Source organism: Athene cunicularia (assembly GCF_003259725.1).
Source record: "Athene cunicularia isolate RWA chromosome Z unlocalized genomic scaffold, athCun1 chrZ_part1, whole genome shotgun sequence".
Taxonomy (NCBI): Eukaryota; Metazoa; Chordata; class Aves; order Strigiformes; family Strigidae; genus Athene; species Athene cunicularia.
In genome coordinates, this window is record NW_020799142.1 from 13,023,001 (window position 1) to 13,039,566 (window position 16,566).

Here is a 16,566-nt window from a genome sequence, read left to right on the forward strand (position 1 = left end):
CACAAAAGAAACTAAAAAATATTTACATAATAAATAGGTGGGAGACTTCATCTTTTCATTACACCAGTTGAACTGATTCTTTAATGAACTATTAGCAGAAAGAATTAACAGTTTGCATCAATTCATTGCCATGCTAAGTAATTTAGGGTGCTGATGGATTTTATTCTATTCAAAATGTAGCGTAAGATGCATTCAAAATGAAAAGTGCCAATATTGTCTCTCCTGCTGAATCCTGGCTGGACTAGTGCAGGAGACATCTTTCTCCCACTCTCTTCGAAATCATCTAGTTTGTCATGTGTTTACCTTTGCACACAGACACTGAAGAAACAAACACATTTCAATCCACGGAAAAATCCAACATCTACTGAGTAAAATCAGCATAATCCATGTTTTATTAGATGTTTAATTTGCTAATTTACTGAAGACAAGCTTTGGCCAAGTATTTCCACAAGAAGTACTAAACTTCTTGCTATAGTCTCTACTTCTGCAGTTCTACCACAGACAAATATTTTTTGGTAGAATTTTCCTGTGATACATAAATCTGAAAATTAAGTGACACAACAACATTTAAAACATGTTACCATTAAAGCAAAATACAATACAGTATAATTCCTCAGTGATATATTTAAATGTACTGCAAAATGTATACAAAGCCAGTCCGAGATCAGTAAAGAATCAGTTCTGCTTTTTGGACTTTTCCCTTCTCGAAGATACGGGTTATGTAGAAGATCAAGGTAATTAAGGACTTGTTTGTATGCATTCCCTTTAAAAGGCAGTGTGTGATAAAAATAACATGATTCAAAGTAATGAACATGTGATGTGAACATTTTGCATTTTCAATAAAAAAATAGAAACTAAAAAACAACAAAATGCATCTTGGAAAGGGAACACTGAAGCCTTCCATTATATAGCTATGTTTCTCATTCTTTCCTTTGAAGATTAACAGCACACAGAAAATAGGTGAATTTTATCAAAATACAGCACACTTCTGCTAATATATCAAAAAAAATAATTTTCTAGGTAAATATTACTGAAAATCAACTAAAAAGAAAATATACAAAGGAGAGTTGTTAAAGGGTTTCAGTTAAAATTATTAGAACTATACATAGTAAAATAAGCAATAGTTAACATCTTTGAAAGAAGTGCAATAATATTGGAGTTCACTTATTGAAAAACTATGTAAGTACTGCCTGTTTATTACTGCTAGCTATGTATAATTCCCCTCTCCAGGTCATTGTCTCAAAACTAAAGGAGGCTGGTGGTTTTGCTAGCTTTATTAAAAGCATTTACTTTTGTACACATGGGTTGAAAAAAGCAACTTATACCTGTCTCAAACTACCAACTTATATGTAATTAAAAATGAACTGTAATAACTGAATATTGCTACAATGAAAGGCTAATCATTAGCCTTGATTAAGAACAGTTATTGGTCTTCTATGGCACTTTTCCCTGGTCCGTAACAACCATGTATTAATTATCACTGCAGATTATGCAGTCTATATTCAATTACAAAGCTGAAAGAGAAAAATAAAGTTAATGTTTCTGGTAAAATTAATAAAAGCATAATTGAGTATTTTATACAGTAATAAGGAACAAAGGCAGCCTGTGGTAAATCACTATTACATTAATATAGTTAGAAACCCTTTAATGACTCTGAAGTGTCTAGTTCACATTTAATGTTACCTGTAGGAACAGCCCTTTAAGAAACATCATTATGAACTGGTGGGTTGTTAGTACACCCTCCCTTTGCTCCCCATCTCACCACAGCAATTCTTCATCACTGTTCAAAGTTTCACAAACTTGCTTTGGTTACCTAGCTCCATGTGTATGGTTTCCTTTTTGATTAACAAGGCAATGCAAAGGCCAACAAAATCATGGTGTCTTTCACAACCCTTCCTGCACACTTTGTGTGTGTTTAAATACATGTTACAGGCAACAACCTTAAAAACTGGCCATTTCAGTTTCTTTTTTAAAAATCTGTAAGGTTAAAATGAAGTACTTTTTATAAAGATAAAAGTATCACCGTTTGCACAAAATTGGGGATTTCCATGACAGAGAAAAACCTCTGGGCACATTTCCACAGTACAATTGAAAAAATTAGGTATGCAAGAAAACCCAACTAAACATGAATTACATGTGGCAAAAGAATATTCAATGACTACATTAAGAACAAATCCTGTAGAGTATCACAAATTTGTAGTTACAGTCTTCCTAAAAAAACACCATAAACTTTTATTGCATTTTCTATTGGTAGATGTACACTCCAGAACTAAACACTTTTTCTTCTTTCCTGATTCCAGATTTAGATAGCAGATAGTTTTTTCTCCTGACCTTTATTCTGTTCAACCAGCACCACCTTCCATCTACCCATTCATCTATACAATGTGCACGTAGCAAAGCCAACATTTTATATCTCCTGTCCATATCTACAGAAGTGGTTTCAGCATAACACATTAATATCTGGTGAATAAAAATAAAGGCAATAAATAGCTACAGGCCAGACAGCCCTGCCATCTGCCTACTGGCTACAACCAAGGCTTAGTGAAGTCTTGCACAAAGTTTAGTAATGTGTATGGATTATCCAAAAATAAACCTACCATCTGTACAAAAAACCAACACAGGTTTGTTCTTGGAGGAGTGATCCTTAGATTGCTATAATGCTTAAAAACAAGTTTATTCACCATATGCATTTCCAAAATGATTTCCTGTATGTTCTATACAGTGGTTTTTACCCCTTTAGCCACAAGTTCAGTATTTCCTGTACAAATTTTGATCATAATTATTTTCAAGTTCCTTTCACGTATAAAAATATGCAAAATATTCAGTTTCCCATGTCCTTCAATGAATCCTGGTGTCTTTCCTCCCAATCCACAGTATTTATGAAGAAACTTCGCGCACAATGATGAGTTCCACTGCATTCTGAAAAGTCTTTAGCAAAGATACTGCTTGTACATGATCAATATTGATGAAGCTGTATCCATTAGCCTAAAAAGGAATATTTAAAATTGAAAATGACAGTCTTGTATGGCTTATTAGTGAAGTGTCTCATATTTCATGTTAAGTTTAAGATTTAAAATAAGCAAATTCTATATGAATGCAGACAATAAGCCACTGCAGATTTATATTGCATTGTTGATGAGTTGAAAATGTACCTGTATGCTACAGGAAATTAAACTACTGTGTTAGCCTTGCAAGAATTTTGCCCCAAAGGCACTGCAAATAACAAAAAACCCCCCTGAACTTTAAACAACTAACATCAGACATCTAATTAATCAGCCTTAACACAGCCACACTAAAAAAAGCAAATGCAGTACAAATGACATATCCCAGTTTAAGTATCAGAATATTAGAAATAGGATTTGTAATAAATTAAAACTATTGAAGCCTTTAACAAAAAACATTAATAGCACTGGGAGGCATTCAGGGTGTGAGACTTCCTGAGGTCACTTCCAGCTTGAATTTTCCTGTGACTATAAGCAACATTGTCACTCTTGGGACAGGTTTAGCTTGACCGACACAGGAAGGCCTAAGAGGCCTACAAAAGACAGGGAAAACATGGCTACGGTTCAACTTCTCAGGGTGTACTACTGCAAGTTCATGTTCAGTCTGGGTGGTAAAATCTTGCAGAATGACAGATTTGTCCTGTTTAAACTGCTGTTGCTTCCAGCTGTGCATCCAACCTTTCTCCCTGAGCTACTGCCCCTCATGTGGTGACACAGAGAAATGCTCGTGCACCTTAGCTGTGCCATTTTGGAGTTGTGGTTCCTTAACCCACTGCTAAACACTTGCTACCAGCTTGAATCCTTTGTTGTAAGAGCAGTGGGTTTTAAACCTGTCTTGGGCTGCAGGGAAAGATTTACGTATAGACTATTCCAAGAGCAAAAGTGGCAGCAACCCTTCCAAACCATCACCTGTACAGAATATCTTAGCCCTAACCTAATATGCAGCAGTACCTTAAGACTTACATGTGATTATCTAGTCACCGGTCATGTAGAATATTTTTATTACACATAATGCATGTCTAATACATATTTTTTCATAGCTCATATCTGTCATACCTGTTTACCATATTTTACGTATCTCTTTTACAGAGAATGTTGCAAAATCAACCATAGCAGAGTCATTTTGAGAGAGAGAATATACAATCAAAAACTGCAAAAGTTGTCTAAGCAGCAACAAGACAGAGTGGGACTGTCATTACACCATTACTAGGATTATTACAGGTATAAAGAATGTGCTGTTACACAAAAAAATATTCTTAGTTATGAGAAATGAAAACAGCCTGTAATTGTCTGAGCACGTAAATGCAACTTCTCCTTCAGCTCTTTTTCAAACTATGAAATCCTCATTAAACAAAAAGCAAAACCCAAGTAGTGGAGGAAACTTCTTTATATATGTCACACAGACAAATGAAGTTCCATAAAGACAGGAATAAACCATTAGAACAGAAGTCCCCTTTCACATATGTTTGACTCTATAAATAAGTTATTGTATTTTCAATGGTTTAACATGCTTCTTGTTACTGTATGTTATGCTGGAGGGTTAGCTCCATCCCTTAAAGTCATCTACATCAGTATGAGAACTAGGACGTTTCTTGTTCCAGTGAGGAAGTACAAGCACAGAATTATTTACCGTGCTCAAAAACAAGCCAGCATTTAGTTGGAACAACTTGATCTCAGTTTAGTTTTCTCCCATGCTCTTTGGCTTTATCTTTCATTCAAAGGATTAGGGTGTGTTTAGGGTTTGTTTTAGAAAACTGTTCCCAGCTGTGGTTTAATTGAGATACTAGTGGATTTTTTGTTGTGGTTTTAGTTTGGTTTTGGAAAACTGAAATGCAGCAAAGTCAACTCTATCAACATTCTCAAACCAGTAATGTGGCAAATAATTAGTAACTGTTAACAAGTTCTGCAACTTTAAAGGCTGCTACAGCACTGTTCCAAGTGTCCTGTTAGCCCACTTCCCTAAGAAAGTAAGGCTTACATAATCTCATTGTCCGCTTCTCTGACCCCTCCCCAAATAGCTTATGAGCTCAGTAGACAACTTCAAACAAATCTAACACAGAATAGGTCTGGAAGGTACTGACTTCCTACTAAAAAAACCTGCAGACCTGCAGTACAGAAGTCATAGCTTCTGAAGCAACCTACTTGGCTTGCCTGCAGCAGATGTGAACAGTCAAGTATCAGCTAGCCAAGAGGCAGCTTCTTCCAGAACCTACACGTGTCCAGCCGATCAGCTAGGGGGGAGGCAGCAGACTGGCAGGGACTGCTGGATGGAGAGGGATGTAGCAGCAAGGTGCAACTGCAGAACTCCTCACTGTGTGTGAATGGCCACCAGTCAAATAACGGAATAATAGTAATGCCTCATGAAATGCTCATGTTCCGCCTTAAATGACATTAGGCCTGGGTTTTTTTTGTCTTTAAAAGCATGAAAAATGTCCAGAGTTTGGAAAAATGATCCAGCTGATGTTTCATCCTGTGTCACCTATTCTAATGTTAGGTGTCAGAAAATTAAAAGCATCATCCCAGAACATAAAAATACTTCTGGAAGAAGTATTGGTAATCTATCTAAAAATTACACATTCCGCTGTTAGAAAAGGTACAAACGAAAAATGAACTGTTATATTACATAGGCTAATTAATTAGATGACCAAAGTACCTGAATTATTTTATCTCCAGGCTGCAACAACTTAGATGCTGGTCCTTCTGGTTGCACTCTGGTTACAAATATACCCTTGAAAAACAGAGGTGGAAAACATTTTTGACAACTTAATTCATTAAGAGTAGGGTAGCATGAAGTAGATGTAATACAAAACAGTCTTTCATTTTTCCACCCTAAGAAGAAAAGCATGAAATATTATTCTACAGGTCTACTGGCTTTTGTGACTGCCTTCCTTTTCTGATGTTAAATCCAGGAGAACTGCCTTTAAAGGAGCATCGAAAGGCAAATTATGATCTGCTTTTGTTTAATTTGGCAGATGTGTATGTCAAGATGAATTATCAACCACCAGAAATAAGGCTGTAGGCTAATCATGTTCTCTTTTAAGAGGCTTCCTAATTGTAAACTCTGTAATTCACCATCTCAAATCTGTTGACTGGTATCTGGAACTGTGCAAGAACCACTCAGCTAGAATAATCCTCTGTGTTGTCATGTGACCACCGTGGTAACCTACCACCTTGATTTTCTTATCATTTGTCCCAAATTTTCTCTACTCCAGCCCCATGCCCCCCGCCCTCCCCCTTCACTAAACACTAGAAACATTACTAATCAGAATGATTTAAAGACGCATTACTATAAAATACTACTCACATCATCTTCAGGTCTGAATGGATTCCCTCTACCACCAACTCCTCCTGATATACTGAATCCAAGTTCTGGATCCTTGTCAATTCTCACTCGAATCTAAGTAGTTACAACCAAAGTTAGATAAACTGCCTGAAAATCAACATTCAAAGCTACTGTAATGAAATTCATGGTTGGACTAGATGATCTTCTAGGTCCTTTCCAACCTAGATGATTCTGTGATTAATTATTGCTAAGGAATTCAGGTGAACAAAAGCTTTTTAAAAAAAAAACAAACTCAAAAAAAGGTATTTATCACAGAGAACATTTTATCTCATAATATTAATTCAGAGCAAGATCCCAATACAAGAGCATCACATATCATTGTATGCAAGTTTTACTCCAATAATGCTATTATTATAATCATAGTTCACATTGGCTTTAAATTCAGAGATATTTTGATATAATATAAATGAATTTAATGCCCCCAGCAAAAATAAATGTTTCTATAAAATAACTTGTTCCTCTTACTTCTTTGCTACCTTTAGCTGAATTTTAAAAATCAAACCTTATTCCGACTTTCACTATAAGCTCTATGGAGACAACACTGTCTCCACTTTCTCTTGTCAGAAATTTTACACAAGAAGTGGACATTCTCATTCTCGTGCAGAAAGAAAATATAGTTCTCAGTATTTTCTCAGAAAACCTGAAACAATACAGAGGAAACACCCTGTGTCCAAGAGCAGAAAGAAGGCTGCCACAATGAAGAGCCATTTAATTGTTTAATAATTTCTTATCCACATCTATCATAAATAAATAAAACTGATAATTATTAGGCATGCATCAGATGCTCACTCTTTTTTATCCTGACTTTTGTTCCTGGATGCACATTTCTACACTTGAAGATTTTTGAACCATTCTATATGGCAATGAATAGACACAAAGTACTCTAAATTGTACTGCTGCTTTGTATTTTTTCAGTTACTAGATAATGAGTTGATGATCAATAAATGTAGTTGAGAAATAGATTCCTAGCTCAGTAAAAATATGTAAATTTAATTTTCTGGTACATTCTGTTAAAAATCTATCGTATATCTCTTCTAAAATGTTCACATAGAAAGTAAAGAGCTCAAAACTTGAAGGAATATGTGATTTCAAGTGGTAGAATAGCACTGAGATAACACTGTCTTCTGTTGAGACAAATTCCTCTGATTTCTGTCACTATCTACAGAGAAATGGTAATAAATGAAAACAATCTAACAATTCACTGCCACCGACAGACAGATATCATATCGTTGTTAGATTTATTCTTACCTCTTGCTTTGCCAACTCGTGACTTTGTCTGGGAGAACACTGGGACTGGGTATAGGGAGGTTGATGGGCAACTTTCAACATCAGATAATCAATTAATTGCTCTCTAGATGGATGTCTTGCTACTGATGACTGAGGGAGATGATGGACTTGGCTGTAATTTGACTGAGGTCTCTGAGGCTGGCACATTTGTCCATTTGTCAAAGGTATCTGAATAAAAAATGAATACTCAATATTATACATTTTATAGCAGCAGTGCTCAATTCCTCCTTTATTATTTCAATATTTATTATACTTGGCTGCTTTTAATTTTAGGAACATTACTAAAACTACTCTTCTGGATCACGTACAATTTTTCTCAATTTTCCTTATAGTCATCAGCTCTGACCTACTGAGAACAAATCTGAAAACCAAAAACTTACTTTTAGTGCTAATCTACTAGAACAGACTAGACAGTGTTTATTTTTAGCACTTGTTTCACTGAGTTTTCCCAACCATCATTTCCTAGCAGTGCAACTGTCAATATTGAAACTTGGTTGGTATCATTATAATTTGCACTTTTATTGCATAAAATCCAGAGATTTTGTAACAATTCCCAATAGATCATACACAAAATAAAATTCCCACACAGCTAGCAGACAGAAATTATATGCTCTCTGAGCATCGTTTGGTGACCACTTCACAGGAAAACTTTCTGAGCAAATTCACATACAAGTTCAAGATTTTCATATCAAGACTGTAATGGATATTTCAAATAAACATTTTTCTTTTGTTAACACATCTATCACTGATTTGATAGGTATAATGATGACAAACAGCAGCAAGGTACCTAACTGTAAAGACATACAGTGCATTCAAACCACATCACCGGGGATGATGCTGGAGATGACGTTTCTTACTGAAGCCTCAGAGTTATTGTTCAGCTCTGCAGCTCTGTGTTGAGGTGGGCACCCTTTTCTCTCCTTGCCCATATGCCTCATGCTTTTACCCAGCCTAAGTAGTCACTCATGACAGGTGACTAAGTAGTCACCTGTCCAAAAATGCTACAGGCTTGAGTTACAGACTTTTTCCACCTGCCATCATTATCCCATTAGTTATAGGATACAAGGATATTAAAATACTCTCTCTCAGTATTATAAATAACTGATGTGAGCAAATTTCAACCTTTAACCATGCTATCTGAATGGACACATATCAGAATCTAATCTGTTGAGGTTTTTATGTCAAGTGATTCTGAGAAACAGTAATGTGTGTATATACACATTTTTTTAGCTTATTTACAGATCAGATGTATTAAATTTACAGTTTTCTACTGCCTTTCCTGAAAACCTAAAGCATGACAGGAAAACTATTTTTTGTTGTACAGCAGAGGTAGTTTACATACACAACATGTATCAACAACTAGCAAATTTCTAATATCTGAGGTCTGTAGAAACGCAACTGAAATTACTAAAGTTATAAAAAGAAAATCAGTGGCTGCACTGTAATAATTTACCAGCATCCATTTAGTTTCATTGTAGTAAGTGCTCAGAGATGAACACAGAATGTCTCCTACAAATTCTAGTTTATCATCACAATTTCATCACAACAGATTTCAAGTTTGTTCTTTAAAAGGTTTAATCAGCTTCAGATTGCTTTCCAGAAATCATCTGCCATATTCCAATTTCCACTTACAATTACATATTTTGCTGAAAATTTCTTCTTTCAAAGGCCCTGCTGAAGAAAAATGCTAACAATCCCCCTTCATACAGTTAACTATTCTGTCTTCCTAAAAGATTATGCTATCATTTATGCCACCTTCAATACCTCAGTATTACATGTTAAAGAAGCCCCAGTTCCAACTGCTGTCCCAACATGTTTTACTACTACTACTAAAAAAAAAATATCCTTACAAATAACAATAAATATATCCTATTCATGGTGCCATGAGATAATTACCTGCACAGCTATTTTCTTCATGCTGTCCGGAGGAACATCTTTGAGACTAAGTGTGACAGATGAGTAATTCTGCTGTCCTGAAATGAATACTTCATCCTGGCATTGGTCTCCTGGATTAGAAGCCTGGGGATGCTTTAAACAGAATGGACCAGTAAAGATGACTGTCGTCATATAATTCAAACTAAAAAATTCTCATAAGAAGCCCAGAATACAACATTTTAAGCGTTCTGTCATTCTTTATCTTCTTTGATTAACTAGTACATTTTTAATGAAGAAATCCTGACTAGACAAGACACCACATCCATAAAATACTGAAGGATATTTTCAAAAATTAGCAACTGTAAAGGTGTCTTTGATCATCAATAAACTAATAAAAAAGTCAATAAATGCTAAAGACTGCCTATATTCAAGGATTCATATGGTTAACAGAAGTCTTCTGTTGACTTTATCCTGCTCAGTATGGTTACCATAACATCAATTAGGATGCTCAGATTTAAAGAGTCACTTCCTCACATTTTCTTACAAACTAAAATATTAATTTTCTTCAATGCCTACAGTATCTTGCAGTACAGATTACGTCATCAGAATTGTCTGGGGGAGGAAAAAGTGTAATAAGATTTTGTTCAAACCTTTATCAACATAGGTTAAATTCAGAATAATAATCTCTTGTTCACATATGTACAACGAAACCAGACAGTTTTACACATGTTCAACCATCTATAAAAGCCAATTAGAAAACTCAACTTCATGGCATTAAATCGAAAAGCCTTGCTGTAAGTTTAAGGCATATGAAGTGAAGGCAAAGTAATTGATTTAAAGCCTATTAAAAAGTTCCAGTATACAAGTATATTCTTTTTATTGAAAGCACTGTCCATATATAAAAGGATAACTATCCATTTAAGGACACCTTTCACAGTTTATTCTTTCCCCCTCTATATATTGCAATAGGCTCCTGTAGGTACTCACTCGAACAATGTGCACACCAGAACCTCTTCCGTCTGCAACACTCAAGGCAACACTACCCTGGCTGCCATGCAGATCCCTAGAGCTGCCATAGTGAAAGCTGCTAACTGCAGCATAATTGGAATTAAAGGACCTAGACAGCATGCTCTGAATAGAGAGGGGACAGATTTAACACAGAGATTAGTGCAGCATGCATAAACCACAAGACATGTTATACATAGACTAATACAAACATATTCCGTTGTCATGCAAGATAAAAACCATGCAAGAACAGTACCACTGCGATGTATAAAATGCAACTCAGTGACCCCTATTCACCTTTATTTACTGTAAATCAGCATGCAATCAGCAGTTAACATGCAGAATTACATGTAAATAAAGTCATTCTAATGTTCACATTTCTGGAAAAACAACAAAGGTGCACAGCTTATAAAAATTTCTATGTTTTCATTAAATTTGCTAAGTATCAAATATGTTGCTGGAAGAGAAGCTGGCAGTCAAGTGTATACACCTGTGGAAAAACATCTAATTACCAGTTACTATTTTGTCTCATTTTTTCCCCTATTACTGGTGCAGGTACTAAATTTACAGAGAGGTTTGACTGTTTCACTGGGTTTTCTCGCAATGCATTTCAGTAACACTTAATTCAAGAATGTGAACAAGAAAAAAAGGCTAGAAAGAAACCTTGGGCACCCAGTCCTGTGCCATTGTAGGCAATCAAACAGGTAACACAAGCTCAAGGACAGAAGTGATAGTGGTTTGGTTTTGAGTTTCATTACCTTGCAAACCTGACCTCTGCAATATTCGTAAGGGTAATAGAAAGCAAGCAGTAGATACTACCATCTTGCCACTACAGACTTTTGTAGTTGTAAAAACAAAACAAAATAAAAAGACTGCACAAAAGATGAAAAGGAAAATCCTCCACGTGCCACCTGACAACTGAAACAAACCTATCTTGAAAAAGTGACGAAGACCCATGAAAAAACATAATCATAGTAGAAGATACATCACACAGCATCAAAACCCAGCAAAAGTTTTTTGCTTTTTATAAGGCTTCTAATTTTACTAAGCAAAAAAGGAAGAAAAAAGTTCAAAATACATATAATTTGACTAAGATACTGCAACAACTCTTACATGAATAAATACATTTTGGTGTTTGTTGACTACACATACTAATCTGATTTTGAAAATAGTCCCTAGTCCTCAGGCAGTAGAGTACTAGTCTTTCATACTAGCTTTATCTTGTGAACCTAACACTAGTTTAATAATCTAAGTTATATGCCTGTGCATATTCATACTCCTCAGATACTCTGGTAGTGCAAACATTGGAAACTCCCTTGGAAAACACTATTTGCTGACAGTAATTGGCTCTTCTTGGCCAAGGGTCTTGGACAACCTCTCAATGGCATAGTGATCTTTCTTCATGCTCCTCTTCTATATCTACCCTGTTCTTTAGTCAACGGATTTTTCAAGCTTTCAGACAAATCTCCAAAGGCTTTCCTCCTGTCTTGTGTGGGGAAGACTGTACTCAGCATTCAAGTCTCTCTTTACTGAACATTCAATCTGATCTTACTGCTGTTCTAAGTTTCAGGCCAAACACCCAGATGAAACTGCAAAATCCAGTTTTCCTTAGCTCCTTAATGCCTCAAAGCATCTTCTTACAACTCTTCTCAAAAGTCTAATTAGCTGGGTGGCTTTCTTCCCTCACTTGTACAGCCAACTTCCTGAAGTCTCCTTACAGAGGCTTCTGTATCGTTCCATCTTCTGTAAGTGGCAAAAGGACAGATAAAAAGTAGAAGAAATTCATGATAAGACTAGAAAGTTATCTTCTGAAAATGTCTCTAGCAGACCATCATAGTATAAAGATCCCTAGATCCACTAGATTCACTCTTCTCTTGGAGGGACCCAAACAGATGGTCAATAAATAGTGGCAATCTAAATCCAAATTTGTATTTACAATGCAAGATAGATCTGCAAGAGGAGGTAGCACTTTCTGAAAATTTGTAGAGGCACAAACTTGTTAATCAGGAATTAAGATTTCAGTTAACTCAGTTTAATGAGCTTCAAGGTGATTACACAGCATGAGAGTAGTTTTATTAAAGGGTTTATAAAATCTCCTTTCTTGGTAGACACTTTTTCTGAAGTACAAAAAATTGATTGTGTAATTGATGTAGAAGACATGAGAAGTACTGAAAACACCATTTTTCTCCTCTACACTGGGCACAGCATCTCAACACTAAATTAGAAGGAACCCACAAATACAAACTGTACAGAACAAATACTATTTAAAATGACATGGAGTTGTAATAACAGTTTTAGTTTAACACAACACATTTGTCCTAGGGACAAATTTAGGAAGTATTTTCCCTCTACCTATTTTTAGCTGTAAAGAGAAAAACTGAGACATTCAGAGTGTGAGCAGTATTCCTCTTAATTTTGTTTAATAGGAGCATGATGAAGGTTGTACATTTCCTAGGGAGATTCTTGAAGACTGCTGCACCACATAAGACACTTTTGGAAATCTGAATATGCAGATGCCATTAAGCCTCCTGATTTTAATTCAGATTTATTAAAAATTATATATGAAAAAAGTATGGTCTAAACTTCAGATTAAATAAGAGTATTAATTCCAATTACCAACTCCATTATCCACCTGATTTGCTAGGGCACAATGGCCTGCAAATTGGTAATTCAAATATTTGAAGCTTGAGAAATCTAATTTCAGTTACTCTAAACTGATAAACACTAACAAATATACATGCCATGCTCCGCTATATTCTTGTGAAAGCTAAATTCACCACAAATCAGTTATTCAACTGTGAAGAACATGTATTAAAATCCACAATACATCACGAAAAAAAGGCTATGTACAAAATAAAAAAAATATTTGGCATTTAAATCATGATTTGTAGTCAAAATCAGCCTCTTAGTGGAATCAGTTCAGATGCAGGCAGCTAGGAACATAGTTTTGGTGTTTACTTACATCCTTTTTGAATGCTTAAGAATCAGAGTATTTTCTCCATTTTGCAGCTTACAAGAGAATTAATAATTTCACATTTCAAAAGGATGCCATGTGGGAACTGAAGTGCCTTAATACATTTACTTAGATAAAAGACAATAAATAGTGGAATTTACCTAAGAAATTCTATTGGAGAATACTGTTTTCATTTTAAGACAATCCATGAAATTGTGGTATAGAACAAGAACTAATAACATTCTAATAAAAGAAATTTGTGTAACAGTACTTACAATCAATTGCCAGCTAAAAGTGGGCATAAGTTATCCTTTGAGGCTATATTAAATGTCTAGAAATCCCCTTACTTTTAATTTCCACCTTGATTATATAAGATTCTTTAGAAGAAGTTTGCTCAAGGTATTCTGGAACACTTGAAATACCTATAATGAATTCTTTAAGCAAAAAAAGCTTTGCTTGAAATCTGACAGAATTCTAGCAAGATAGCAACTTAACCTAAAACATTAGGAAACTATTCTTCAGTCATGAGAGAGGAAAAAAAAAAGGCATGGATTTACATCTCTGATCCTGAAAAAAAAAATGTATCTTCAATAAGTGACAGCATACCTATTGAAGAGTTACATATGGAAAATTACATATAATTTAAATTCTGTCATAAAATGTTTGCAGGGTCAGAACTTCTGTTTTCTGAATTCCAAATGCACAAGAAATTAATTCCATTTAAAATGTGATGTATTGACTTCCAAACTCCACAAAATTTCATTATAACACACTGATGGTTCAGTAGTCCATTCAAAATGGAGAAAGAGCACCCCAAAACTAAAATCAAAATTCAAAACTAACAACTACTGAATGGACAGCATTCCTGTAGTTTATCAGTGTCAAAATATTCTTCAGGCTATAATCTTAAAAAGACTTAAGCACTTAACTTTATGTATGCACAGACCCACTGAATTTACTTTCCTTGACATACTGAAGCAATCTTAATTTGAAGAAAATCTGAGGCCATGTAACTTAAAATATTTTTGCACGTTAGGTGTGTAGCATAAAAAAATCAATTCAATTCAAACTCTGAAACTGACTAAAACTGACTAAAACTGCAACTCTATATCAATACTGAAACACTTGGACTTTATTCTTTTAATAAGGCACTGTATACTGGCAACTTTGAGAATAAAACTATTTGGATTTCTGAACTGCAAAGGAGGAATCAAACTTTATGATGTTTTCTCTGAAAGCTCTACCATTTTAGATATATAGTAGATAAATTAGATTAAAAATAGAGGACTTAATTCCTGATAAAATTAGAATTGAAAGCAAACACACCCTGATGAACTCCAAGAGATCCACAACAAAAAAACCCCAAACATATGTGAGGAAAGAACAGAGTCAGGCTCAGTAACTGTTTCTGCCTACTCAGCACATAAATATAATAGGTATTTGCAGATAACTGTTGCAGATATTTATTACTGCAATTTACAGGTGAAAAATTCCTCTACTACACAATTAAAATATGTGGGACACTAGTGATTTTTGCACGGGCAATAATTTAGTTTAAATTCCTAAATGAAAACTTTCTGCAAGACTGCTACAGAAGACTACTGTGTCGTATCAGTTAGTAAAATCTGCAAGCCACACCTGAAAGGGAAAATATGCTGAAAAATGTTACCATAAAAACTCATGTGTGCACTAAATTAATGAGGGGCAGAACTGACTGCATGCCTTCCAACAGCCTGATATATATATATAGATATAGATATAACCACTAGAGAGCAGCTTGACATTTAAATAAGCTATTTTCTCCGTTTTACAATAAAATATGCTTTGCATCAGGTAAGCATATTGTTTCTCTTGAATATATGCAAAATTTCTATGTACAAATGGTCTCATGAACTGTTTTTACCTTCCTTCAAGCAGATGGATAATTTTATAAGCCCTTAGAACTTGTCAAAGGGATAAACAAATGCTGGTTTCTTGTCTGGAATTCTCTGTTAATCATTTTTGCTGGACATAAAACTAACGTGCATCTCTCCTCATGCAAAATTAACTCCTGAAAGTTTTTTCCTACCTATATCAAGTAAAAATGGACGAATAAATAAAAAAAGCTCCAACAAGCAGACACTGTTCATTTAAGTGGGGTCACCCCCTCTTTCTCTCCCTCCAATTACTAAATTTTATAAAAACAAAATAAACAAATACTTCAGGAGCTTAGCAAAAAGAAAAAAAACCCAAACCAACCCCTCAACAAAGCCAACCTCCAAAACCCTGCAACACCTTCTTTCCTAATAAGCACAGAAATAATAAACTCGATTAAATTCAGTAACAGACTCAGAAGAGTCTCAGCAAAGGTAATACAATTATTAACCCATACTGTTGTGTGTAACCAACAAGATAAGAATTAAATATTCATCACAAGGCTTAATCTTGTATACCTGGGTTTGTGAGTATTGTGTCTTATGCTTTAAAGAAAGAAACATCATTTTAAATCAATGAAAGCTTTGTCAAAGCAATTTCCAGTAAATGTTCCTTAAATGAGCTCTGTAATTGAACTTGTTCCTTCAACTAGTTAATTACTCAAAATTTTTCAGACTTCAAATTCTTTCAGAAGTCTGGTTTATAGATTAAGCCCCCCACCTAAAGCTAATTTTTAATTACAAACTTAAATACCAAACCCACTATTTTAAAAGAACCAGTAAATTCCTAGAATTTCCACATTATCATATTTGCCAGTTGCCATATAGGATCATATCTGTGTTTTTCACAGTTCAGATTTTTCTTTTGAAATCATATCCCAGAGACTATAAAGTAGGTAATTATATATACATTCACTTTTAAACCCATAAATAAGTCTCAGATTGCTAAGTAAAAGCTACTTTGAAATGCTTCAAGGCCAGAACAAAAGAGATGTGCACATATAAAATGGTCTTCTAAGATCTGTTAAATTAGATGCACAGGTAAGACCTCAGTAGCAGCTATTCCATATCACTCTAGTAGGAAACAAAAATTAAGGTTTACATATAAAACATGATAGAAAGTATGAAGGGATATGAATGGAATCAAGTCAGGCAACCGATTTCATTGCAGTAAAAGGTGAGTACACT

At 34.8% G+C, this 16,566-nt stretch overlaps 1 protein-coding gene across 12 annotated transcripts in view; it reads right to left on the reverse strand.

Moving 5' to 3' along the window:
• Positions 1–369: 369 nt before the first annotated feature.
• Positions 370–16,566, reverse strand: part of ERBIN (erbb2 interacting protein) — a 127,699-nt gene continuing 111,502 nt past the window's right edge. For 10 of the 12 annotated variants that reach the window (XM_026865475.1, XM_026865469.1, XM_026865466.1 and 7 more), the window contains 6 exons: positions 10,495–10,638; positions 9,529–9,660; positions 7,594–7,800; positions 6,307–6,399; positions 5,656–5,730; positions 370–2,985 (listed from right to left, as the gene is read on the reverse strand). In XM_026865475.1, the coding sequence (XP_026721276.1) occupies positions 2,878–2,985; positions 5,656–5,730; positions 6,307–6,399; positions 7,594–7,800; positions 9,529–9,660; positions 10,495–10,638 (759 nt within the window). In that variant the 3' untranslated portion in view covers positions 370–2,877. The remainder of the gene's footprint in view (positions 2,986–5,655; positions 5,731–6,306; positions 6,400–7,593; positions 7,801–9,528; positions 9,661–10,494; positions 10,639–16,566) is intronic. The other 2 variants (XM_026865474.1, XM_026865473.1) reach the window with 1 other exon arrangement.